At 30.6% G+C, this 27,444-nt stretch overlaps 1 protein-coding gene across 1 annotated transcript; it reads right to left on the minus strand.

Moving 5' to 3' along the window:
* Positions 1 to 463: 463 nt before the first annotated feature.
* LOC118194672 (lactosylceramide 4-alpha-galactosyltransferase-like) lies at positions 464 to 27,444 on the minus strand. Its single transcript, XM_035365842.2, has 5 exons — positions 27,290 to 27,444; positions 26,124 to 26,241; positions 25,195 to 25,278; positions 18,273 to 18,568; positions 464 to 15,759 (listed from the first exon to the last, which is right to left on the minus strand). The coding sequence occupies exons 2-5, from the start codon at positions 26,206 to 26,208 to the stop codon at positions 15,199 to 15,201; spliced, it is 1,026 nt and encodes a 341-aa protein (XP_035221733.1). The 5' UTR covers positions 26,209 to 26,241; positions 27,290 to 27,444; the 3' UTR covers positions 464 to 15,198.

A 27,444-nucleotide genomic window follows, 5' to 3' on the forward strand; every position in this document is an offset into this window, starting at 1 on the left:
TTGGTTTCTATATTCCGGTTAAGGTTTTTATGCCTTTAGTTAATCTGCATGCTACAGTTATAGAATTATCCACAATTTAAAAGATTAAGTGGCGAATTAAGCCTAATGAACTGCCATTTGTTTACATTTCAAACTCGATAGAATAGTGAATTAAGTCTGTTTCTACACCTCCAATGTCTTTTTGCCAAGTGGGACCAAAAGTAAATTTTCAATTTTGTGCATTGAAAGATTTGCCTTCTTGCTCACGGTTTTCGAGTAAAAATGTTTTAACTGTATTTGGTGTTTTACGTTTTCCTGTATTTCACAAATTTAATGAAGGTGTTTTGAGTTTTTATGTATTTTTGCCTTGGGGAGAAGCAAGAACTTAATTGAATGAGAAAATGTATCTGTAATGAAATTTTAGGAAATAAGTTTAAATGAAGTGCAGCAAAAAATGTATAATTTGATAGGCCATACAAGGAAATTGTGGTGTCCACATTAGATTTTTATTATACTAAATTTCTATAAAGGAAATACTTTATTACAAAAACATGACTTAAACTAGTATCTTTGGCTATAAAAACATTCATCAGAACATAATTATATTCAATGCAAGTATAATAAAGTATAGGTCTGTTAGATTAGAAATATGGAATAATACAACAAACAAAAACAAGTGTTTCAGTTTCACTTTTTTTTAATAGTAACAATATATTATAAATACTCTATCAATAACTTTTCAGTTTTAATGTACATATGTCTTAATAAACTGCCCTCCAAAAAGTTAAGGAACAGCATGTTTTTCAAAAATGTCAACATTTAAATTTACAGGCCATATGAAGTGTAAGCAAATATATGCAAAAACAATAACTATCACTTTTATTTTATAGAAATTGAATACTTATATAGGAGTTGGAGAAAAAATGCAAAAAATGTAATTTTTGTTCTGAACTGTTATCTTCAGTTATTACAGTTTCGTGGACAATATCAATGTCCAGAAGTCGTTTGGCCAATTTGTTGAGGTGGCGGGTGATTGGATAGATGGAAATGGGAATGTCACAAGCTGAAGCTGCTAAACATCACATTGTCTCTCGTAGTGTGTCCACCGACTATGGGATCAGTTTGAATCCAAGGATTCTGTGTCTAGAAGACATGTTCCAAGCAGACCTAGAGTTACAACATCTGCAGGAAACCATTATTTAGTTCTGAAGGAGGAGTAGCATTACTGTGCCACAGCTGATGGCAGATCATTTAGTGGCAACAGGAGCAAGAACAGTGCACTACTACAGTGCACAAACACCTGCACAATACAAGACGACCAGTCATTTGTGTCCCCTTGACATGAGGACACAGAGGTGCTCATTATGTTGGGCAAGAGAACATGTCTCCTGGACCAGTCAACAATGGGTATTTGTTCTCTTCACAGACGAGTCCAGGTTCACATTGCAGAGTGAGTCAGGTCGTCAGCCTATCTGGTGGGAACAACGCACCATATACAACTAATCCCACAATGTGGAAGACACAGAGGTGGGGGAGTAATGGTTTGGTCTGGGATCTCTATTAGTGGTCACACTGATCTGCATGTATTCCATGGAGGAACTTTGACCGGTGTGAGATATCGAGATGAAATCCTTGATCAATATGTCCGCCCATATGCCGCTGTTATTGGTCCTGAATTTTTTATGATGGATGACAATGCATGACTGCACTGAGCTTGGTTTGCTGAAGAATATCTTGATGGTTATGGTATGGAGTGGATGGAATGGCAAGCTCAATACCCAGACCTGAATCCAATAGAGCATCTTTGGGACCTTGGGAGACAGGTTGCAGAGTTCTCCTCCAAGGTTGTTAGATGAGCTTGAACAAGAATTACTCCATGTCTGGTCATTTCTTCCCATTTCACTTGAACATAGAATATCACTGCCTCTGATGTATTGCAGCTAGGGGGTGGACACATTCCTTATTACAACCCATTTTTGTAATGGAACCACTCCATTTTTCCTCAAAAAACTGATGTACTGTTTCTCCAAGACTGGGTTTCTCTGCCAAGAGTGCAATTCTTTGTTGTAATTCATGTTTGTGTTGATCTTAAGAAGCATTCTACGTCACAATAATTAAGGTATCAACTATTTAGTGAATATGTTCTCTAAATTCATTTTTTCTATGTTGCTTCAATCTCAAATCACACAAAAACATGCTGTTCCTTAACTTTTGGAGGGCAGTGTATTATGCTGGAACATATAGAAGGAACACTGAAATACACAAGAATTAAAAAAATATCTGAAATTATGGGCAGCAGATAATTTACTCCTAAGTTATATAACTATTTAACAAAACATACATTTATGTCTTACACATGCACTATACCACACCTATCATACACAGCCTCTAAGACTAATACATAAAACTAACAGTTTCTTGATGTAATCTTTATATGTGCACTTAGATTAATTATAATTACATTAGTTATGATATGAATATCTTTTTAAACATTTTATGTAAAAAACATTGGAATTTTCCTCTTGCAAAGTTACCACTTCTGTTTCTTTTCTTAGGCAGATAATCTTTGTATGCTTTGTCACATTCAGATAACCTAATAGAACTTTTACACACTGCAAAAATTTTATTCATTTTTAAACTACTGAGAAACTATCTAGAAAAATCTAAACTGTCTGGAAGCACACTTTGCAAGAGGAATCATTAATGTTACAGGATATGGAAATAGAATAATTTTAGTTTTTGTAGAATAGAATAAATTATTTTTGCTAATTGCACATAAAGTTGTATTATTCATTTTTATTAATTTTATTTTCAATGAACATGAACATTTCATATAAAGAGAATTTAAGTTAAAAAAAAGTATTATGTGTATAATGAAGAAATTTGATGGGTATTCATTTTTAAAATCTTTTGCATAACTTTTCTTTTAGTTTAATGAAAAGAACAAGTGCTTCTTAATATTTATAATAACATATTCAGTAAAGTATGCAAAAATTGTATTGCCTTAATTATATATAGTTATGAAATTATAATTCAGCTTTTATGTTGATTTACATTATAATATCAAAATATATGTATGTTATTGCCAAATATATTGATTGTTACATCAATTTGAAGAAGCAAATGTTTTCATTTGGAGATCATTCTCTCCCCTTCAAACATATCTATATCAGACTTTTCTCAAAATGTATTGAGCTCTTTTATGAAACTTACATTAATCCAAGATAGAATTTTGTTTAGTTTAAAAAAATGTGTACATTGACATTTCCCTATGATGACAATTTAGTTTCAGACAAAATTTTCTGAAGGCGATTATTTTAAAAAATGTAATTACTAGTGATTGTTCGGTACCAGGATTTGTATTTTTAAAAAAGATGGCCCCTTTGAAAGGCATTCAAAGAGATTTCACTGCATGTGACTAAGAAATGCTTTGTTTTAGTTGGTGGTAGGCGAAATGGCTACCCTAACTTTGGGATCATGTTTAAATTCCAGAGAAGGCATAGATGTTTGTAAGTGTATAGTGTTTTTGTGTCCTAATAGCATTTAATACTGTTGAGCCAAAAGTCATCTCGAGAGGCTGGTAGTAGGGGAAGAAGAATAGGAAATCCTGAGGGTAATCTTTTAGAAAGGTCTCCATCAAAATTTAAATTGAGCTAAGCAGCAGATATGCTGAAACCTCAGTTGACCAACAGCCTTCTCAGATGTATTCACCCCCGCCCAAAAAAAGTCTGAACATGGCAACATTTAAAGTATAAAATTTTATCCAAAAGTAAATATTTCTGAATAATAATTAAATAGTGTAACAAATTTAATAATTAATTGGTATGTGATATTTTAGTTTTCTATTATATTTTAAAAGAAATGTGTGTATATTACAAATAGATAAATATCAAAACAAAATTGAATCAAAGATTTGTGAATGGCACACAAAGTATAAAATAATTACATTCTTATGAGGTATGTTGCACATTACAATTTCATTAACATGTTTCCATTTTCAATTATACTAACAATAGTAAGAGTAATAATACTGATCTTCACTTCCAGTAAACAATTAGGAACAGGTATAACAGTCTACAATAATAATACTGAAATTTAAGATTTTTGGCATGGAACTATTGCTTTTATACATATATACAATGGAACCTTGGATCACGAACAAATTATCTGAACACAAAATACCTCAGGTGAGGAATGGTATCTCGAGTTATGAACACTCACTACTGACAACATGCAATTTTCAGATTTAACATAGGCCACATAATTAACGCTCTGGGATTTCCAGAAAAATCATTTTAATATATTCCATTGCTTAACTTTATCAACAAAGCAAAATGGAGCAAGATTCAGAGTTTTCACATAAAGATTCCCCCCCCCTTCCATAAAAGCAGTAGCAAGAAAACATTAAAAATGTAACCAACAAGTCACACTAGGCAAATTTCGAATGTAAAGAGGGCCAGTAAAATCGCGAACCAAGCTGAATGGCACTTAGAGAAAGGAAAGATAAAAGGCATCTCTTACAGACAGTTACCTAACACTTTTATGAAAGAAAATTCTACATTTAAACAATATGATTATCATCATCACTTTCCACTAGGGCCAATTCACTCTGCTTTGTACAGATATAGTGAAATTTAAGTTTATGCCTATTTTATCTGTATACCTGTTGTTTTAATTTTTTAGTTATATGTATCAGTGACTTCAGATATTTTAATTATATATTTGTAGCAGAGATTTCAAGATTTCAGTTACCTGAAATCTGAGTGATATTTTTCATTTCCATTAAAAATGAATAACACACCTGAAAACCTATAAATGGAGTTAATTAATGCTCAGTGTGATATAAATCTTATTTAAAGATCTGAAAATACAGATTTTATTAATTTTCATTGGTACTTCTGTAAAAAAAATAAATAAGCTCAGTTATAAATTTTTGTATGAAGAGTTATTTCTTTGTTAAGGATTACATGTGAACAGCTTCTCTTCACAGCTGAAAATAAATAAGAAGAAAAGAAACCGGTTAGCCAATGAGCATATGCAATCTGTGATGAAGCTAATTTCTAGTAATTTCAAGGTAATGATCTTTATCAGAATGAAATGATATTCATTTATGCCTCGAACAAAATTTTATATAAGAGAAAAAGACTAGGTTGTAATTACTTATTCTGAAATTTTAATCTAACTTTTGGATGTTTTTAGATCATGTATTGGCCCTATTAGGCAGTGACTTTGAGACCAGTTAATGATTCCTATTGGTTTTGGATTATGTATATATTTATGATTATAAAGTTCATTTGGAATAGTATTGGACAAAGTATTGTTGTAAAATTTAAATAAGCAATAATCTGGTACAAAACACCATTTTACATTAATTCTTATAAGGAAACAGTGACTTTGAGACCAGTTAATGATTCCTATTGGTTTTGGATTATGTATATATTTATGATTATAAAGTTCATTTGGAATAGTATTGGACAAAGTATTGTAAAATTTAAATAAGCAATAATCTGGTACAAAACACCATTTTACATTAATTCTTATAAGGAAAGCTGTTTCAGTTTACAAACATTTCAATTGAAGAACGGCTTTCAGGAATGAATTACATTTGCATAACCAAGGTTTCATTGCATAAACAAACACAAAGTTACCTATAAATAGAAATATGCACCTTGGAAACATTCATAGTTAAATAGTTACTAAAATTATATATATTAGTCTTTCAAACCTGTAATTTGAAAAACTAAAAAATTCACTTTTTTTTTTTAAAAAAAAAAAGCAGAGTTTTTATTAGTCATGAGAAAAGATCTTTATCTTTAATGCATGCATTACCATTCTACATTTCATAATATTTATTTTTATTATAACTGCTCAACAAATTAATCAATTCAATTTATATTTTCTTAATTATACATCTAGTTAATATAATTTATAGAATGTCCAACTGTTGAGCATATGCAACATTATCACAGTAGAAACACAAAATTATGCACTTTCTAAAAAGTTCATTTGGAGCATTGCCCAATTTTGCTTTTCTCTTATTTTTGATGTCTATCTAAAGAAAGTAATGAACTATCACTTTTGGCAGGAGAATATACTGTAGACTGAAAGCCCAATAAAGATGTTCTATACCAATAGTCGTTAACCCTTAGAACTTCACAAACCACTACATATAGAATTTTGTATTTGGTGGACCACTAATATGAATTTTTAAAAAAACCTTAAAAACAACATATTGATACGCAAAAACAATATTCAACTTTCCAATACATGTAATTCTAATTTTTATTTGATAATATAATTTTCAAAACATTTGGTGTTCAGCAGCTTGCCTTTATCGAAATTCGGGCTACGCCCCTGATCATGAGTAACAATTAAAACACTATTAACATCTCACTGATACACATATTTCGTTCACATTGGAAAATTATATGTAAAGTACAAAAATCTTACCTTTGTATAGAAAGCTTCACATTTCCAAATCACTAAAAAGGAACTTCACAAAAAGCAAGAACTGGCAAACACGAAGCAATATCAATAAACTGAAAGTGTTATGCCGCCCATTTTTAATTATTGTAAACATAATAATCATCGCTTACTGAGCAATGACACCATCGATCAACAGTTAGACAAAACAAAAACGGAAACTTCCAGTGATGCAATTATAAATAAGAATGCAGATGGTTCTTATAAAAATCCATCAAGTTGCCTATTGACATGGAGAAAAACTGTTATTAATGACTACAATAGCATATGTTCGTAATTCAAAAGGAAAGAGAATTCCAATTTGCATTATTATTCATAATAGCAGCATATCCATGGATGCCAACTCTCACTTTCAGATGTTGCTAGATACACTTGTAAAAGTAGCTAAAAGTCACTAAATTCAAAGGGACTAAAAGTAGTAGTTAAAATTTTTTAAAAAAAGTATAATCCATATTCCATAATAGGTTTTATTACTCATCATTTTTTTAAACTGAACCTTCATAAAAATATAAATAATGTCCCAATTTTTCTGTGGACCATCAAAACGTTTTCATGGACCACCGGCTGGCGACTGCTGTTCTATACCATAATGGATTCTTTCATTCAAAAATTCAAAAATCTTTGCACATACTGGATACTTAAAATACAAGTGATTATTTAGTTTCCTAGAGATAATGCACTAAAATATGTAAATGACAGATATTAATCCACATGTGTGCAAGAAAACAGAATGGTAGGTAGAAATAGGTTTCTTTTGAAAGCTGTATAATGAAGTTCATATACTATTAAGAAAGTTACATAAAAAAGAACTACAGTTAGTAGTTTTAGAATGCCTTTTATACAAGCCTTCCTATCTTAAGAAGCAGATAACTCTTGCATGCTTTGGCATGGTTAATAAAATAAACGATTTAGAAGTGTAAAATGATGCTTTGTATAATTCTTTCATGGGTTTAAAAATTCTTTTATGTTCATGCCTGCATTTTAATGACATGCATTTTTTTAGTATTTTCTTCTTTTAAAGCATTTTGGGTTTTTTTTAGGCCATTTGAGAGCATTCTGAGGCATATTTTAGTAATCAAACTGAAAAATAAAGTGAATCTCGAAATAACATTGTCTCAATTCCTATGTACTTATTTTTTTAATAGGCAGGCATGTCCTATCCATACAAAACTGATTATCACGATAGGCTTTTTCCACAAGATATGAGTGCCATTTCTAAGAATTTTCCCATATGGGCATTTCCTTGCTTTTTAAGTCTTTTTTTTGGGGGGGGGGGATCTTCATTTCCATAGGATTACATGCAAAGCTATTCCACAGACACATTCTTGGAATTACACAATCTCAGTTATGTGCAATATCCTTTTTCTACCTCGATAAAATCTCCCTTTATTTTCATTTTTAACTTGGCTGGTATAATCTTGCTTTGATTCAAGTCACAAAGTTTTTCACACAGACAAAACTGAAGGAAATCTTGCATACATCAGATCTAGTTTCAGAAACCTAATTTCAACTATTAAATCCTTTCAAAAGCAAAATATGAAATCTGACGATGCAATAAATTACACTGATAAATTAGGTGACATTTTGAAAAAGATCAAAGGCAAAGTTTCAAATACAACATTTGCTAAATTCCACACTGTTTTAAATAAAAAGTGTGGAATCCAAACTTTGCAGGAAAATATCCCTCTTCTTAACAGGAGATGTAGACGCTTTTAAAACTGAAGAAGAGTCAACAATAAGGAATAAGGGATGCAATTTTTTTTCAAGTAATAACTGCTGATGACAGAACTCAAAAATATAAAAATTTATATACTGACGAAAGCCTACTTATTGCAATGTAACACACCTGTATAAGGTTGAAATTTCAGGGAAAATAATAACAATAAAAAGCTTTTTTTTTCCCTTACAGTTTTGCCATTTCTCGCTTTGAAATCGTTGAATTTGTTAATCAAAAATTCATTGTAGAGTTACAAAATATGAAATTGATAATAAAACAAATTTCAAATTAGGGATTCCAAATGCCCATATTCAGTGGAATATTACGTTATTTAAAATTTTATGGCTCTAGGTACTGTTGTTTTATCAATGCAAGAAACATACATACATTTATACATATGCTTCATTATTTAATTTCTTTAAATATTACACAGGGCGATAATATTTGGTGCAACAATTTGAAAAGTGAACAAACATTTAAAATTTTCAACGCAAAATGAAATTAATAGCCCTTCTGGGCTAACACCCTTTGGGCTAAAAAAAAGTAGAGCAACAGGTATGTGTAATTGTTTCGATTTTAATCCATTTGTCAGTGTTTGCCAGTTGTGTCATTTTTTATTAGAGGAGTTTAAGCAGTAAATATCAATGTAATATTCATACATTTGTAGGACTAGTTTCAAAGATTTAAATATAGAGCCATCTGCTTCAGATGCAGAAGCGTAAAACGAAGCCTTCAAAACTAGACCTTACACTGATTCTTGTTGTTTAACTTTAGTAATCGTTATTCAGCATGCTATTTTTAAACTCAAATGTGTAATTTATTTTTGTATTTTTTAAGGGCGTTTTCCATTTTAAGTGCATTTTCAGTGAATTTTTAGGTCATCAAAATCAGGACCCTGCAAATGATACAGTACATAATCACAAAAGCAGGACAAGACATTTGATAAACTAAAAAAATCCTTTGAAGATAATGAGAAAGGAACATAAAACATTCTGCAGCACATTTTAAATGAAGTAAATTAGATGGCATAATGCTCTATAATAAGTGAGATAATAACTACATCGGCACACTAATTCCTAGAACTGAAGGTTGCAGTTACAGAGGCCACACTGGCTAACACTGACTTACTGCTAATACTGGCAAATATAAATTTGAAGTGATTTATAAATACAGTCAAAAGTCTTTAATCCGGAATGATCTATAATCCGGACATCAAAACTACAAACTTTCGGCGCATGCGTGTTTAATGTATAACGGACGGTATAAGCTAAGCTAAAATTATTTATTTCAGTTAATGTTGCAGATGGCATTGTTTTTTAATCTTCTAATTGGATGCGGCTTATTATTTTTTGCAGACTGTTAGAGCAATTTTATAAACGTAAGTGGGAATTATGTCAAAAAGAATTTCCGATTCTGGAGCTGCCGAAGGATCTACAAAACGAAAGCATATTTGGATGTCCATCAAACAAAAAGTGTAATTGCTGCAAAAAATGGATAAAAGCATGAACAGAGTGACAGAGAGGTGATTTGTTTCTCTAACCATTCCGAAATCTGTTTATCAATTTCACATTGCTCTGCCGGGGGGGGGGGGACATCACGGCGCGCAATAAACTGGAAGTTGATCTGTCAGCACTATCCTTATCTTCAGAGCAGATGTTTTTATTTTATTCGGCTTATAATTCCTTACTAAATGCAGTATTTCATCTCGTTGTACTCCGTCTTTGATATGATTTAAATCAAATTCCTCGTCATTATAAATATCACGAATACACATCAAATAGTTTTCTGGTTGCAATTTTCTAATTTCGACTATGTGGCAGCATATGCTTTACGCATGCGCACGTTGAAAGAAATGTTTAATAAAGTAAACAAATAAATATTAAGCTCCTCTTTTTTTTCTAATGTTGATACCCTTTAGATCATAATTGCTCTTTATTTCATAAATTATGGTTTCATATTTTAATTTTATAATTTCTGCATCCCATTTAATTTTATAATTTCTGCATATACTTTTCATATTTCCTGATTTGACAAATCTAATGGCTCTACAAACTATAATACAAATAACTGCACATGAATGACTTAAAAAATGACAGATTAAGAATTTGAATAAAAGTTTCAAAAATTGGTTTATATTATTTTTAAGTTTTATTATTTTTTGTATTATTTTTATTTTTACAATCATAAACAAGTTTCAGAAACAAAATCATAGATTTTAGTATCAAAGAAGTTCAATTTAAATTAATGCGATGGCTGCCTTTTATATTTTACCTTTTATATTTTACATCGTTTTACCTTTTATATTTTACATAATCAATCATTCTGAAGCTATTTTTTTTTTTCAAGAAGATTCATGATACATCTTCATACTCTTGCTTGATATATTTATATAAAAATACACTTATCTTTTGTCATAACTATTGCCTCTACATAAGTTAAAAGTAAATATTAAAAATATATCAGTTCTTTATATTAAGCACTAATCTACTACTACCATAGCTAAATTCTTGGATACAAATAATCAGCATAGTACAGTAAAAGCCTGGCTATCCAGCATTCAACTATCAAGAAAGCTCAAGTAACTGGAATACTTTCAAATTTTAGAAGCTCTTTCAAAAATTAAGCAATACGAGATCTGCAGCTTTGTCATTCTAAGCATGGATATAATAAAACAAAAAACTGTGGAAAAACACTGTAATGTAGCACGAATAATAAAGCTTGATACAATACCTATCATAAGATTTTTGGCCTTGGCTTATCAGGTTTAACCTGATTAATTCACAATAAGACAGTTTAATTTTTTTTTAATGCTAGTTAATTTATACAAAGTAAGTTAACTGCTACTTATTTGTTTTTCAATTGCATTTTGAAAAAAAAAAAAGATTAAAATTTGTGACTTGATTTCAATGAAACAGCATGCAGTAGAGTATTTTCAAAATTACAGAACCCGGACATCAAGAAGTGACTATGTGAAAATTGATAAATACTGGTTGTGCAATGTGAAAAATTATATCCATGCTTAATAAAGTAATGACATGACAAGTAATTTTTTTATATCTTTCGTAACTTGTAATCTGTTCTTCAAACTTCTGCCGGAATGACTGGCGCAACTTTGACAATCCCTTTGACCAATTTTCATGGTCAATAGAAGTTGCCCTTTTTTCTTTTAAAATCTCTCATAACATAAGTCGATAACAAATAAAGTTACTCTTTTTATAGTTTTAAATTGGAAATTTTTTCTTCCATTCATTTGGCTTTTCAATCAAGAATTGCATTTTCTACATATTATTCAGAATTCTTACATAGCCTGAATTCAGCATTTCCTAAACTATTTGGGATCGTCAAACTTTTACTGTAGTTCTAAGAATTTTATGATCGTCAGTGCCCATAAAATTTTCACTGCTACTAGATATTGCAAATCACATAAACTATACTACTACTTTTTGTAAACATATCTGTATATTTTAATTAAGATCCACGGATAGAAATTTTCAGGAGTTTTTATCTGGGGGCCACAAAGTTATCTATTTTTAAAATTGAATTTGGGAAAATAAAATAGCTATAAGGGATTAAAAAACATTAAGTTTTACAAAGTAATTTAATAAGTAAGGATCATTTCCTGTTCTGAAGAATAATAAACACTAAAACTTTTCATAATAACTTTAAATGTATAATAATCGCATAAATTAATCTTTCAGAATGAAAGATTTATTTGATTTCATTATCACCAGTGCAAATCAAACATGATATCCAAAGAAATAACTATTAACCTCCTTTTGACAAAAAGTATTGAACTGAATATTTATATTTATTAATATGATATGTTTCCTGTAAGAGAGCATAAGAAGCTCTGAATTACAACAGATCAGGCTCTCAGTACTCACTAATTATTATTTTCATAATAATGGAAAATTCATTTTAAAATGTCCAATAACTTGAACTCACTTTAGAATAAATAATAACTTTAGAAATAAATTTTAAATTTGACTATTTCTTGAAGCAGTGTACCACACATATATTACAACCTGAGCATGTTTTACAAATATAACTTGGAGTAATTTATCACATACATGCAAATGCAAATATCACAAGATACCAAATCAAGATGCATTTCTATTTTTTTAAACAATTTATATCCCAAACAACAATTTATCATAAATATTTTTACAAATTCTCAAATTGTGAAGACTCTTTCTCAAAGCAATTTATATATCACAACCCAAACAGTGAAATTTGTACCATAACACATATTACAACCCAAACATGTTTACAATTATCAACATGCAAGACTATTCTTCAAAGTAATTTATACATTACAACCCAAGGAACTACAATTTATGCCATTATGTATACTGTGGGAAAAAAAAAAAGAGAGAGAGAAAGGTGTGGAGACAGTTCTATATCTCCCTTTCTACTTGGTCGATTGACAAAATTTAACTTGGACTTTTCATGTGACTTATGATATGTATTATATTTATATATAGCATTGTTCTAATATAAGTTTTTTTTGACGCAAAATCAGACTTTTTCGGAAATAACATAGCAACTTTTTTCCATATTTCAATTCTATGACTCAAATTACCAAGTTTTGTAAAAATTGCACAAGTAGATTTTAAAAAATTAGTTCTTAAACTTTTTGCTTCTCAATGTCAATCGATTTTGGTATATATTTATTAATCCCTCTTTTTTTATAAACTTATTTGGTTCTTCCTTTCACATTTCGAAACTCAGGTCCATTCCAAATGAAATTCACCCATTTTTTACGATTTATTTTTAAAATTTGCGTTTTTAAATAATATGTATAAATTCTTCAAAAAAAAATTGAATTATAATTATAAAACTTTTACCATCATCTTAAAATAGACGTATTTCTAAGCATACCTGCAAAAAATTACAATTTTTTATTCAAAATTTCCGAAGATATACGTGAATTTAAATATTGGTGCCTTTTGAAATTTGGCATATTTGTTGAAAGCAATAAAACATCAGATGTGGTTTAGACTGCTACAATTATTTGAAAGTAGAAATGATGTAACTTTCCCCCGTTCATACACAATGTAAAAAGGTAGGAACGAGGTACTTTTTTTCCCGCTCTGGCACAATGGAAGGGAGAGGAAAATTGGTTGCCATATATTAAAGATGTTCGCCAAGTGAATTATTCTTGGCCAAACTGAAAAAAATTTTGCCAAGATAAATGTTTGAATTTCTCCGTAAATTTCGCACAAAATTTAATATCTAGGCATAATTTAAGTCGTAAAATCGAAGTATGGTATAAAAATGGCACGTTATTTCAGAAAAAGTCCAATTTTGTGTCAAAATGCCTGTCAGAACATTGCTATATCAGTTGCGCTTTCGAGATATGAAAAACACAATTTGAATTTCGTCAATCGGACCAGTAGAACGAGAGATATAGGAACTATCCCATTTTTTTTCCTGCAGTGTACATACATGTTTAAAATAACCAATATGTTAAATTCAATTTACCATATGTTATTATCGCAGCAATTTATCTCATGTTGCAACTGCAGCATGACAAGTTTACAAATGAGCAATATATATGACTATTTCTGGAAATCCATTATATACTAATAGCTGATTATGTACATAAATGATAACATGCATTGATTAACAGTTCATCATCACGTAAACCATTTTTATTTATATACAATAGAAAACTAGTTTTTCTTTATATGGACGGCTGGCTGGATAATCACAGTAAAGTGTAAAATAACTTTTTACTTTAATAAGCCATTTTTAACAAATTTTCTAGATATAATTATGAGAATACAGGGTTTTCAGATGAAAAATATCCAAAACAACAAATTTATATCACGGAAAATTCTCAGTAAAGTTTTCTCTTACCTATAACTAAGTTATTTCACTGTGCCAAAACAAGTTATTTCACTGGAACCACCACTGTTCACAATGTTATGCTAGCTAATAATCCAGCTAATAATGCAGATAACCTCAGCCCAAGTAAAGAATGTTTGGAGTAACAATAGTTGCAGAATCTTTCGGATAATAACATTTGTTCAGGTTGATCTCACAAATAATGTGTTTAAAAAGAGTATTTATGTATTATCTCGTCAACCGTGAAAGTTTGCTAGTACAGAACTATGAAATTAGACACAGATACCACCAAGGTTGTGCCAATTGTTCAATGCAGAATTCTCAGCTGCACTTCTGTCTGCAACTTACAATAAAACATCAGTTTCTCTGCACAGTCTACCAAATACCCACTGCTGAGGAAGTATTTGATCTGCTCCATTTTTACCCTTCGTAAAGGCTTTTGTTGATTTCTATTATTCTGTTAGGCCCTTGATTTTCTTCTGTCAGAATGTCAGAAATAGTAGCCAGCTCTTTTTTTCTACCTTTCAAGAGATGTTAATTCCTTCAACCAGCTGTCAATGAAGCAGAGTTTGGTCACAAATGTGATTCTACAGTCTCTGAATTCATTTTATTCAAAATGCAAGGAAAAAATACAGCAGTAACAGTAATTTATATCCTTGCTCATAAAAAAACAAAAGCTGGCCTATCAAGAATCAATGTGGGTTACATCAAATGAAAGTGCTGAGATTACAAGTGTGTTATATAAAATGACACTTATCCATTACTGGCACTAAATCACCCTGCTTGATAAGTTTCACATTCGATGGGATAACATGTAAGTGCCAAAACAAGTCCATATAAATCCAATCTAATGATCAATAAAGCTTTTTGAGTGGCCATTGATTGTCAGAATTTCTTAAACACCTGATCTTATAAACACCTTTTGGAGGATGTCTTCTGTACTGCACTCTAATGGACACAACACAAAAAAATCTCATCCTATAATGACAAAATTGTTAATGAATTCATCTACAGTTAGTGAACCTCTTTCTGCAACTATAAGTAAGAAAAAGGAGTGAGAGCTTTTCTGTAATGACATAAACCAGAAAAATACATAATAATTTGTCAGAATATTTTCATTATTCTGAATAATTTTCAACTGGATACCCTGTGTACGGACGGAGATTCTATTACATATAACCTAGCTGCTCAGCATATTTGTACACAATAGGACAGTGTTGTTTAACAGCGAGTTCATACAGACTATTTGTTCCTATACGCAGTTGAAGATTCTTGCTGAATTTATTCCATACATGGATTAAATAACTGGAATTAAATTTATCAGCAACATTTTTTACAAATGAAGGAATAAAATATTCTTCCCATTTACCACATGGTATTGGAAAAGCAGCTTCTGGAGGGAGAATATCAACATTGCAATTTGCACCTGAAACTTTACCAATATTGTTTATATCACAGAAAGCTTTTATGTTATGAGTAAGAACACCAGGTCCATTACTCACAAAATCAAAAGGATCATAGTTTGCAGCAAAATCAAACATGCAGTTTTTTAAAAGGTCATGCCCTTTATCAAAAATCAGTATACCAGATGCAACTCTATTCCAGTCCTCTGTAATAGCAACATTTTTTAAATGCTCCATGGATTGAAAAGTAACAATGTCCGTGTCTAAGTACATGCCTCCATACTTCCATACAAGAAAAAATCTTAATGCATCACTTAAATGGCTTGCCTAAAAAAATAATAATAAAATCTGAAAGCTTTACATTTTATATTACACCCAGACGGGTGTTTTTCTTCATTTACAGACACATTTTTAAAGCATTTGGGCTAACGCCACATTGTGCTAAAATATTTAAAAACGGCGTATCTTTAGAATTTCCAAGAGTCTTGTGTATTGGAGATAAAAATGTTTCATTCCCTAGAGTGTTCAACTGCTCGCTTTGAAACTGTTGAGTTTTTTTAATCAAAAATTTATTGAAGTTTTACAAAATATGAAATAGATAATAAAATAAATTAGAAATTCCTAATTTTGGCCTACAGATGCCCATGTTCAAGTGGAGGATTATGTTATTCAAAATTTGATGTTTCTAGGTACCATTGCTTTTTTACGATGCAAGACACATACATACTCTCGTGTAGATTTTTCATTATTTAGTTTCTTTAGCAATAAAATTTAGTGGTAACAACTGAAAAGTGATACAGCTGTTTATAGTGATTCAATGCACAATGCTGTTTCGAGGCTAATAATCCTTCTGGACTAACGTCTGTTTGGGCTAATAATAATAACAATGAAAATGATAAATTTTAAAAATATAATTTATTTTATTTGTTGGTTTGGTTAACTATACAAGGAAATTATTTATTATTATGTAATAAAAGATGAAAAAAACTATGATACATTACACTTAAAAATTACAACCTATTTAGCTACAAAGAAATATGGACTGAGATTTTTAAAAATTTATCCCCATTACACTTTTGATTTGTTACTATATTTTCTCACATAATCCTATTCCTCATTCAGGCATTTATCATAACTCAGCAAAATTTTTTGTACACTTCTACTACATAAGTTTATTGCTTGCCCATCAAGCTAATGTCACATTTTACATTTTGCTTTATTTTAATGAATAATTTTTCAGGCAGCAACATTTGCAAAGAAAGGAAAAGGTTAAGACATTAGGTGCCAGTAAATTATAATAAAGGATGCTTTTTTTAATAACCAATGACTAAATGAGAGTTTGAATTTAAACAGCAGTGTATTATCAAGAAGCATTGAGCATTATCAAGAAGCAGTACGATAGTTTGAGTGAATGCGCTCTTCTTTGAATTGCTCAAAGTATTTTTTTTTTTAGTAAATCTCTCAAATTTTTGGGTTTATGGCTAGGGCAAAAATTTCATATCGGTTCCAAAGCATCACGGTTTGTTTTTACGAGATTACAGCAAAGCCTCGAAGGTTATCTGCCTTTGTGGAGAACTTTCTAAGGGATACTGGCTTGTACACACATTACACATGGGGAAAACCATGAAAATGCCCATGCAGCCAGTGCATTCACGGGACTCAAACCTCGGACCAATTACCAGTGTTCAGCGACTTTTACTGTTTGACTGCTGGTGAGCCCCCAAAGCATCATAAATCATCTTATTTGAACTTCCGACTTTGGGGGGATCTATAATGCCTTTATTCCATAAATTTCAACTCTAAGTTTCATGGGATACATATGATCCTACATCTGAAATAATAAGCTAAAAATTTCTTTGCTTTCTTGATCATACTCAGCAAGAAAATTAAGAAGACTGCTCATTTTTTTAGCAGAGAGGTATGCAGTTTTCAGAAAAGATTTTTGTAATCTAAGAGAACACAACTTTTGATAGTTCAACTGGTATTTGACAATCTAGTACAGAAATGTTCTATATATTATTTGAAGCACATAGACGGTTGGTTAATTGATAAGGACAAGGATAACAGGGCTATCTTTTAGCAGATGGATGCCTTTGTAAAAATTTTTTTGAGAAACTGCTTGCATTTATGTGCACAGAAGAAAAGTCATGAAAATTACGTAGCAAACTGAATTTTTTTGCTTTCACGACAGAGCATCAAAATTTAGGAACTGATATACCTACACCAGTTGGAAAAATACATTCTAAAAATTAAATGAAAATATTTTCACCGAAGTCATTTTTTCGCTCCAACCATATATGAATCTTGTACATGAAAAAAATTCAATATATATTATTTGAATCATATTCTTTTAATACTGCTTCTCTTTTGAAACCTAGTTTTAAGTTAAAAAAAGTTGAACTTTTTTTTTTATGACACAGAAACACTGCACTGTCATCAAATGCCACCTATGAAAAATATTTTTATGTTATGGTACTTTGTAAAAACTGCTTTAGTAGTCAAAATGCTTAAGGGGAAAAAAATGTATTGCCTTTTCCTTTATTGTAGACAACTTCCAAATTTTCATTGTAATTAAGTGTATTAGAATCTTGGTAAAATAATCAAGCATCAATTGCTAGAAATCTGAGTAGAAAATGATCGGAAATAGTTGCAATGTCAATAATGGTGACTAAAACACTATTTGGTGATTTACTGCTTGCACATAGCTGAAGGTAAAGTACCAAAATTAGTAAATTAATTTTAAATTAAATTTTAATCTAAGAAAATAATGAACACGACATAACACCATTTATTAATTAAATTACATGAAATAAATTAAAATAAATATATATAAATTTTACCTTCCATTTGCTTTTTTCCCACTTCTTAGCTCTATACCAATCAAAGAGAGGTGAACCATGGAATAAAACTTCTATATTGATTTGAATTATTTTTATGTTAGGAACAGTAATAAGAGTTTTCATCAATGGGTCATCGAACTTTATAGGATCTGTGCCTGTCATAAGAACCAATACTTCAAGAGAAGGATTATGTCTTGCAGTCGATTCAATTGCACAAGCTTGACGTGGAGTCAAAATAGTTGACTTTGATGTCTCTACGAAGAATACATGAGGTTCTTCGAAGCAGATATGGGTAACTAAAAAGTATTTAAAGAAACATACATAAATATAAAGGTCAAATATATTCCAAGAATTTGGTACATTAAGAGTGCAAAATAATCAACATCAAGGTAGAAAAAGAAACATACAATACTAGATTTAATATATAGTAAATAAAAATTATATTATAAATTAAAATCAGAACTTCTAAAATTCTACTTTTTTATTAATGACCGACAATGCTATCTTAGAGCATTTTCTAGATAATTATCTAGATTTACTTCCAGGAAATTAACTATATATGACATGTAAAATATTAAAGGCACTTTAGTTTTAACTCTGAGTTTCGCATTTAAATTCAAAATGTTTTTCAAAGCCTTCAGCCCAGAAACTTGGCGGCAGAGAGTCCAAAAACAGATCAATTTCATTTCGGACGTCCTGCGCAGAATGGAAGATAACATCAGCAAGATGTAGCTGCAGGTGTGAAAAATTATAGAAGTCCGAAGGAGCAATGTTGGAGTTATATGGTGGGTGTGGCGAAAGATCTCATTTGAGTCTGTATAGAGCTCAGCCAGTGAATGCAGACACATGTAGTCTTGCATTATCTTGATGGAGCATTATCTTTTTGCATTCAAACTCAGTTTGATGTTTTTCCTTGACAGCAGCGTCAACATGGACTAGCATCTCGCTGTACACCTTACTTTCAAGAGATTTACCTTTCTCCAGATACTCTTTGTGGATAATACTATGGGAAACCGACCAAATAAAAAGCATGATCTTTTTGTTAGTCAAATTACACTTTTGCAGGCGCCTGCAAAAAATTAGAGTTCTTAATTCAAAATTTTCTAAGATATATATGAAATTACATATTAGAGCATTTTGAAATTTGGCATTTTTTTTTTTTTTGAGCGATAATAACTCCAATAATATGCACTTTGTTAAAATTATTTGAAAGTATGAACAATGACTTTTTTCGGCTCGTTTACAATGAAAAAAAGAAAAGGAAAATAGGTTGCTATAAATTAAGAAGTTTGCCAAGTAAATTATTCTTGGCGAAAACTGAAAAAAAATATGCCGAGATAAATTTTTGAATTTTTCCATAAATTTCACACCAAATTTTACAAAATTTAATATTTAAGCATAGTTTGAGTCGTAGAATAGAAATATGGGAAAAAATCGGCATGTCATTTCAGAAAAAGTCTGATTTTGTGTCAAAATACCCATGTTAGAATGATGCTATATATAAATCTAATACATATCCAAAATCATGCTTTCGAGACATAAAAAACACAATTTGAATTTTGTCAATTGAACACGAGATATACAACAGTCCCTCTCTTTTTTTTCAATGTAAATTAGTCGCATTATGTGAACTCCTTAGGAAGCTCTTGAAGCATACTGGTCTTCTTCCACAAGTTCTTGCAGGTGGGACTCATCAATATCAATAGGCTGGCCATAGCGCTCTGTTGCACACAATTGTTTGAGCAGATTTGTGGTGGTGGGAAATTTTTGTTAAAACCCAATATTTAGTGTAAAACTTGCTGTTATAAGTATTACTTAGTCCAAAGGGGCAATTTGCACTGAAGTGAACAATCATTTTTTCTTATGAATCTAAATAAGTCAAAATTAAGAAATAAACTGACAGATCAACATTTGCAATCTGTCTTAAGAATATCAACAACTAACTTTCAACCAAATATATCAAAAATTGTAGATAAAATTCAATTTCAACCATCACACTAATGTATTTAACTATGGCTAACTTGTACACATTTTTATTAAAATATTCATATACAAGTATTAAATTATCATGCACAAGCATAAACTGTATTTTTTTTCCAAGCTGAAATAAGTGTTTTTGGCCCCAGTAGCACATGCAAGGGAAACACCAGCTCTCTTTGCTTATATACATACATAATGGTTTCCAAATCAATTTAATTTGATATGGTACATGACTGAATTGAAAATTAAGCGACTTATTGCATTAAACCCCCCAAAAATTTTTTCGATATGCTATTGAGCCTCAATAACCAAGTCATTTCTATTAGTGGCCCTTCTGCTAAAAAGGTTGTGCATCCCTACTTTAGGATCACTCTACAAGCGAATGGACAATATCTCCTCATCACACTGCCCAAAACATTTCTGTGCTGATTATACCACATTATAAGCAATATATTGTCATGCTGCAATTTATTATTTAGAAATTAATAAGATCTACACTATGAAAAATATCCAGCTGCAAGATGGTGAAAATGTTTTAGTGCTATTATATAATACTTTGCTTCATTCATTGAATCATTCTTCCCCTTTCCTTCTATAATACTGATTTTGGTAAGCACAGTTTTGAGTTTAATAAAAAAATATATCCATTATCATATTACTTTCACACTCAATACTATGATATAGAGAAAGTACTGTGAAAAAATACATTTCGGAGGAAATGGCATTTCTCGCGTTTTACAAAATGTCTGTTTGTATATGTACATCTTTTAGACAGCCCTAATAAATTGCTTAATTGTAAAGTTTTAAAAACTAAACACTTTTTGTGAAACAAAATGTGTAGTTTTTAGTCCAAAGGGGCTTTGTCCCTGAAGGACTATTGTTTACGTTTTGCGATTTTGCATTGAAAACTTTAAAAGGCTGTATCACTTTTCAAATTGTTGCCACCAAATTCTATCGCCCAGTATTCTATTTGAAGAAATTAAATAATGAAGAATCTGCATAAATGTATGTATGTTTCTCACATTGTGATAAAACAACGGTACCCAGAGCCATCCAATTTTGAATGGCATAATCCTACTGCGAATATGGGCATCTGAAACCCCAAATTTGAAATTTGGAATTTCTTTTATTATCACTTTTATATTTTGTAACTTTAACGAATTTTTGATTAACAAACTCAGCGATTTAAAAGCAAGCAATGGCAACACTCTATGGGGGAACCTTTTTATCTCCAGCGTGTTTAACTGTGCATAGCTATTTTCCATATTTCAGACACATGACCATGAAGTGTCGGTGCCACATACACCAAAGCAAGGAAAAAAGGTGCTTTTCTGTTACGCACCTGCCACACTTTTTGGTGATAATGAAAGAGAAGCGAAAGCCAATAATAGCATTACCTGGGGACTCTGTGTGCATGTAAATAAGAATAATTAAAGACACACATATTATCACAATACCATCTAAATATGTCGCAAGTGAATATCGGAAAAATACCAAAAAAAAAAAAAAAAAAAAAAGGCCAAAACTTTGGAAGTCCAATTGTCGGCCAGCTTGATGCCATAACTTGTTAAACCTCCCGTCTCAGCATCAAGTGTGGAAGAAGAGACTGCGAAATTTTTTCAATCTGAATATGAAATTAGAATTAGGGAAAAACCTGATAGAAGTTATGAAAGTGAAGAACAAATTAGAAAAGACATTCACAAAAAAACTGATAACTTCTGAGATAATTATAATGAAGAAGAAAATAAATTTGAAGATAGTACATTAGACAAAGAGGAAGAAGGAGGAGGATAAGAAAGAGCAGATGAAGAAGAAACTAATAGCAATATTTTGTTTTCTGACATCTCTGATTGGTCATCCCGTTACAAATAATTTAAGAACTGATTTATTTTTAAAAAGGAAGTGAAGTGTTTCAAAACAAATCTGGATCATTTTGTTTCATTCAAGAGACAACGGGATAAGACTAAGAAAGATGTCAACTGGCAGTTGATGTCTAATTGGTTCTCTATCACTCAGCCATGAGAAAACTGATGGCATGCTCAATTGAAAGCCATTGTATGGGCTTTGTAGGCTCTTTGGTATAGATGCATGTTTGAGTAATATAGTATATATACATGTGTAATGGGGGCTAATCTTTGGAATATGGTAACAGGTAGTTTGGCAACATTTTGGTAAGGCAATAAAGGTTACTAGCTAGGACTTTAGCAGTGTACATGGATAAAGGGAAGAGTGCACAATGCCCTTTTTGTGCAATTGTGGGATGTTTTTTTAAGTGAAAATTGGTCAACGTGTACATGGTTACCGTGTATGTGCAATTCTTAAAAACGCGGCAAGCAGTTTGCGATTCTGCACTTTATCCCAATTTCGCACCTAAGATTAAGCACTTTCGTTCCATAAAAGTTCTAGCATAAGCTTAATTTGGCTAGCAGATTGTTGGAAAAAAATGCCTTTACTTCATGAAAACAAAATGGCGTCCAAACAAAAACTAGCAAGTTGCTGTAGCAGGGTTGGTCGCCAAATTTTCGCCAAAAAAATCGCCGAGTTACCATAATCCAAAGATTAACCGTAACTGGCTTTCAAGTTTGGTTTAAACTTATGATGGTGAAAACTAAAAGTCCACAGCCTTAAATCCTCAGAATATGAAGCTGTTTCAAAAATTGGAAAATTTTAAGAACAAGTGTAATTGCCAATAGAACAATACATCCAATTAACTAGACAGTTGCTGAAAGAGAAAAAAAGAAAAGATCTTGTAAAAAGACTTCAAGATGTCACTATGCTTTTGGCTAAACAAAAATCTTCCACTCCTCGGCCGCATGAAGGACATGCTAATCGAGAATAAAGAAAATTTCCAACAGCTGATTGAACTTCTATCAAAGTATGATCATGATCCTATATTAAAACAGCACTTGATCAAGTTAGAAAAGTCAACTCAATCATCATTGGGTAAGATGAAAATGAGCTACTCCCACACATAAAATAAATTTAACTAAATCATCATTGGGTAAGATGGAAACAAACTACTCGCACCACATAAAATTAGTTTATCTCAGTTCTGGATGGAACTGTTTAAAGATTTTTGCCGATATTAAAAATTCAAACTATTTTAGCATCATCTTTGACAGTATGCCTGACATCACGGACATAAATCAAATTAGTAAAATAATTTGTTATTTTTACACAGAGAGTCATCTCTAGGTGTTTTTCTTTTTTTCAGCTAATTGAGAAGAAAGGCATTGACATAACAGAAGATATTTTAAAGATTATTGAACTCCACCTAGCTATAACAATGTGCCAAGGACAAGGCTACAACAATGCTTCGGATGGAGTTGATTCAGTTCAAGCAAAGATTTGCGAATTTAATCTTAAAGCACTGTTTCAGCATGCACAAACGACTCTCTAAATCTGTGTGGAACATACACTTTTGCAACAGTTCCATTACCTGTAATTTTTTGGTGAACACCAGCGAGTTCGCACATGTGTTTCTCAGCTTCCATTGCACAGATCCTTCAGAAAAATGTTGAAGCCACAGTTAAGCAACTTTCAGAAACAAGATGGAGTGCTCAATACAAAGCTGTTAATTTTGTGTTTTTCAAGTGCATTAAGAAGATTGTTAATGCCATTGATGAATTGTGTGATGCTTTGGAAATGATAGAAACCAGAGGAACAGCTCAAACTCTGTTGTTTGCATCGTGAGATTATTTCTTATTTTTATGCTTTTCTAGTTTATGGAATAATGCCTTAGAAAATCTCATAGATTCTTAGAATAAGCTTTGAGAAGTCTGTTATCAAGATGATAAGCCTAAAGGGTCTAAAAGACAAAATAAATTACTTTGTTGAGGAAGCGCTGCAATATGCAAAAGACGCAAGTGCTGAAATGGGCATTTTTGTAATAAAAAGAACTGTCAGGAAGAAGGAAATTACACCTGGAGAGAAAGCTGCAGACTTTGATTTATGAACTGAAAAGGTCAAAGTTAGAGTGCATTCAGGGTTTTCAACAAAAAATCAATGCACACTCTGAAGGCATGGAATATATCAGATCGGTTGAGCTGTCTGCAGATGGTATCCTTACAGAAATTTCACGCCTAAGAAGATTTCTAAAAGCCACCAATGTTCCAGAAAGAAGAACCTCTTGGTTGAGTTTCCTTAAGATTCTTGTAGTTTGTGGATGAACATGAACTTTTCAACACTGTTCCCAATCTCAGTTTAGGATTAAGATTGTTCGTAATTTAATATATTTCTTCTGTATCATATGGGAGGAGTTTAAACTAGACTCTCCAGCTTAGTCATTTTGACTACTGAAAATAGTGTAGCTAAAGTATCAATCTGATGAAAAAATTTCAAAATTTGCTAACAAAAAATTAGAAAGAAGAGACTAAGTATCATGTTAATGTAAAGTTTGTTGGATTAGAGACCACAGAATGAAACTTGTAAACAACCGAGCTTTAATTAAATTGTATTATAATAACAGCAAATCTATACACTAGGTACTATCACTATGCTAAAAGATTTCTTACATTGAATATTAAATAGGCTCATTAATAAAATAACATTTTACTGCATTTGACTGTTTTTTTCATTTATTAAAAATTGTTTACAAAACAATTAACACTATGCCCTCTTTACTTAGCCAACTGAATAAAACTATTACTTCCTCACTAAATTTAATTTTATATTTTGGTGGAAATGGAGATGATTAAAACTTCTCACCAGGTGCCACAAGACCTTGCTATGGCACTGGTTGAAATAACAAACTAAGAGAGGCATTTCTTATGTTTAGAAAAATTTTACCACAATCAAAATTATATGAACAAAAGTATGCTTCTTGCTTGAAATATATCTTGCTACTTCAAATTGTTTGATGCATGTTCTATAATTCTAGAACTTCTTTTAAAAGAATATTCACACAAACTCTCAGATAATTCAAATAATAAACATAACTTACTATGAGAAATTTCTTCAGAACCATTTCTGATACATTCATAATCGAAATTTGTTGGATACTCTTCATCTGAACCATAGCTGTCACCTTAAAAATTGAAACATACAAACTTTGAAATTTAGCACAGTATGCTACTTATATATAAATATAGATGACCTTTAATTTAAGTGTTCAAAATTTTGCAATTACATTTAACTTGTTAATGGATTTTCTTTATTTATATTCTGATTATTATCTCTGTATGCAAAACTGTAACTTTTGTTTAAAATTATACCCACATTAACTAAAATATGATTTTGAGAGATACAGGAGTTAGACAATGAACTACTGAATAGTTACTTACTCAAGTAATTAGTGGCTTAAAAATAAAATCAAGGAATTGCAGAGCCTTCCCATCCACAATGCTGAAATTATTTCTTAAAAATTCTCTTTCTTATTAAAAAATTATAGCTGGAACTGCCTGCTTAGAACTAAATTAAGGTACTAAAGAACAGAGCTATATTTTTTTAAATCCTCATATACCCAAAAAACTATTAAATATGCAAACTTCATCTAATACAGAAGATTCTTCAACCTTGAATTTCAAATAAATTTAGGAAAGGGAAGATTTAAGAGCTAATTCTATACTTTTTATCATGTATATATATATATATATAAATATAAAAACCACACATTTCTCAAGAATAAGTTAAGTATGTGTATATCAGTTTATATGAATAATATATGGAGTTCACATATTATATATAATTATATGCGACTTGATTTACTGAGTTCATACATATGAACATGTAATTAATATATATATATATGAATGTTTACAAGTTTCATATACATGAGCTCTAGTCTTGTGTATTTTTTTATATTTTATTTTACTCATTCATAACAAGATTTCAAAAAATTAAATGTATATCAAAATTTTTAGTGTCACAAACCTGTATAAGAACAATATGCAAAAAGTACACAGACACACACTATGGTGAAAAGAAGACATTTCTGTACGAATTTCCAGCTATACATCCTCCATTTAATCTGACATGTAAGGAAAAAATTCTGAAAATTAAAAAAAAAAAAAAAAAAGTTACTTAAAGGAATAACATTCCTCACACATATAAACATACATTTAAGAAGAATTAAACCAACTTAAAAATTTAAATCAGCATTATATTGAAGACATAAAGATATTTTGGAACAATAATAGGGAAATGGAAAAAATGTATATTAATTTCAGAGAATGTGTTCTGAACTTTAGAACTAAAGGTTTTATTATTATTTTTATTATTAAGAATAATTATTTTTCAATTTAATCTTCTGTTAAAACTAGATAGAGAAAGAAAAAGAGTATGTAATATTTGTTCTTTTTAGCTGGTAAAAGTTACAAAATCAGTCAGAAATAAAACTTTCTCTTTTATTTCACATGCAATTATTTTTTTTTTTTACACAGCTTCATTAAAAATTTTTTAAGAAGAGACATAAATTTTCATGATTATAAAAATACTTCTTTTTCTCTTGAGATTGGTCAGCCTCACTTGACTCTAGAACTTTAATTTTGTACGATTTAAAATTAAAAATTCGAATCTAAATGCTGCAGTTAATAAATTTGTAATTAAAAATTCAGTCACGCAATTTGTCTGTTTATGAAACAAAAATATAACCTTTTTTGGAGACTTTTGAAGTGAGAAGGTCTTTTAACAGAATGATTAGTATTAGGTAATGAAAATAATAATATTAAACACATATGAAATTAATAATTTTATAACAACATTATTTGCACTGTATGCATTTCCACACTTTTATATCTAGTCTTGCTGGTAGTGAAAGCGCACGTAGATAGTTTACGAAATTCATATTAATAGATAAAAACTTGTATAAACAGTTTAAGAAAGCTTCATTTTATCATCGGAGAAAAGGCTAATTTGAAAACTAATCAGAATTACTAATCTACGGTGAAAACAAAATTACCGATTAATATACAAAATTACCGTCATTCGTTTACAAAGCAAGATAGGAAAGATTTATATACAAAGTAAATATTTCTATGTAGTGAGATAAGAAAATAAACAAATATGGCAAGGCCTATATAATGAAAAAAGCTGTTTACAGAACGATTATGGAGTCAATTTTACAAATATTGACATATCTTATCGCCGGCACTTCTTTCTCAGTTGCTTATTAATTTTGAACGCCGGGGCAGAAGAGAACAAAGAGATAGCCCTCTAGCGGAGAAACATTGAAATCGTAACGTTGCTGTACTCT

This window comes from Stegodyphus dumicola, chromosome 10 (genome assembly GCF_044657685.1).
Source record: "Stegodyphus dumicola isolate Sdum_Otavi_A_Nest chromosome 10, ASM4465768v1".
In the NCBI taxonomy this organism is placed as follows: domain Eukaryota; kingdom Metazoa; phylum Arthropoda; class Arachnida; order Araneae; family Eresidae; genus Stegodyphus; species Stegodyphus dumicola.

Coding starts and splice junctions, on each gene's coding strand:
- LOC118194672 (XM_035365842.2), bottom strand. CDS start 26,208: ATGTATAGCTGGAAATTCGTACAGAAATGTCTTCTTTTCACCATAGTG. Junction 25,279..26,123: donor TGCATATTGTTCTTATACAG/GTTTGTGACACT, acceptor TCAATTTTTAAG/GTGACAGCTATGGTTCAGAT. Junction 15,760..18,272: donor GGGAAAAAAGCAAATGGAAG/GTAAAATTTATA, acceptor TTATTTTTTTAG/GCAAGCCATTTAAGTGATGC.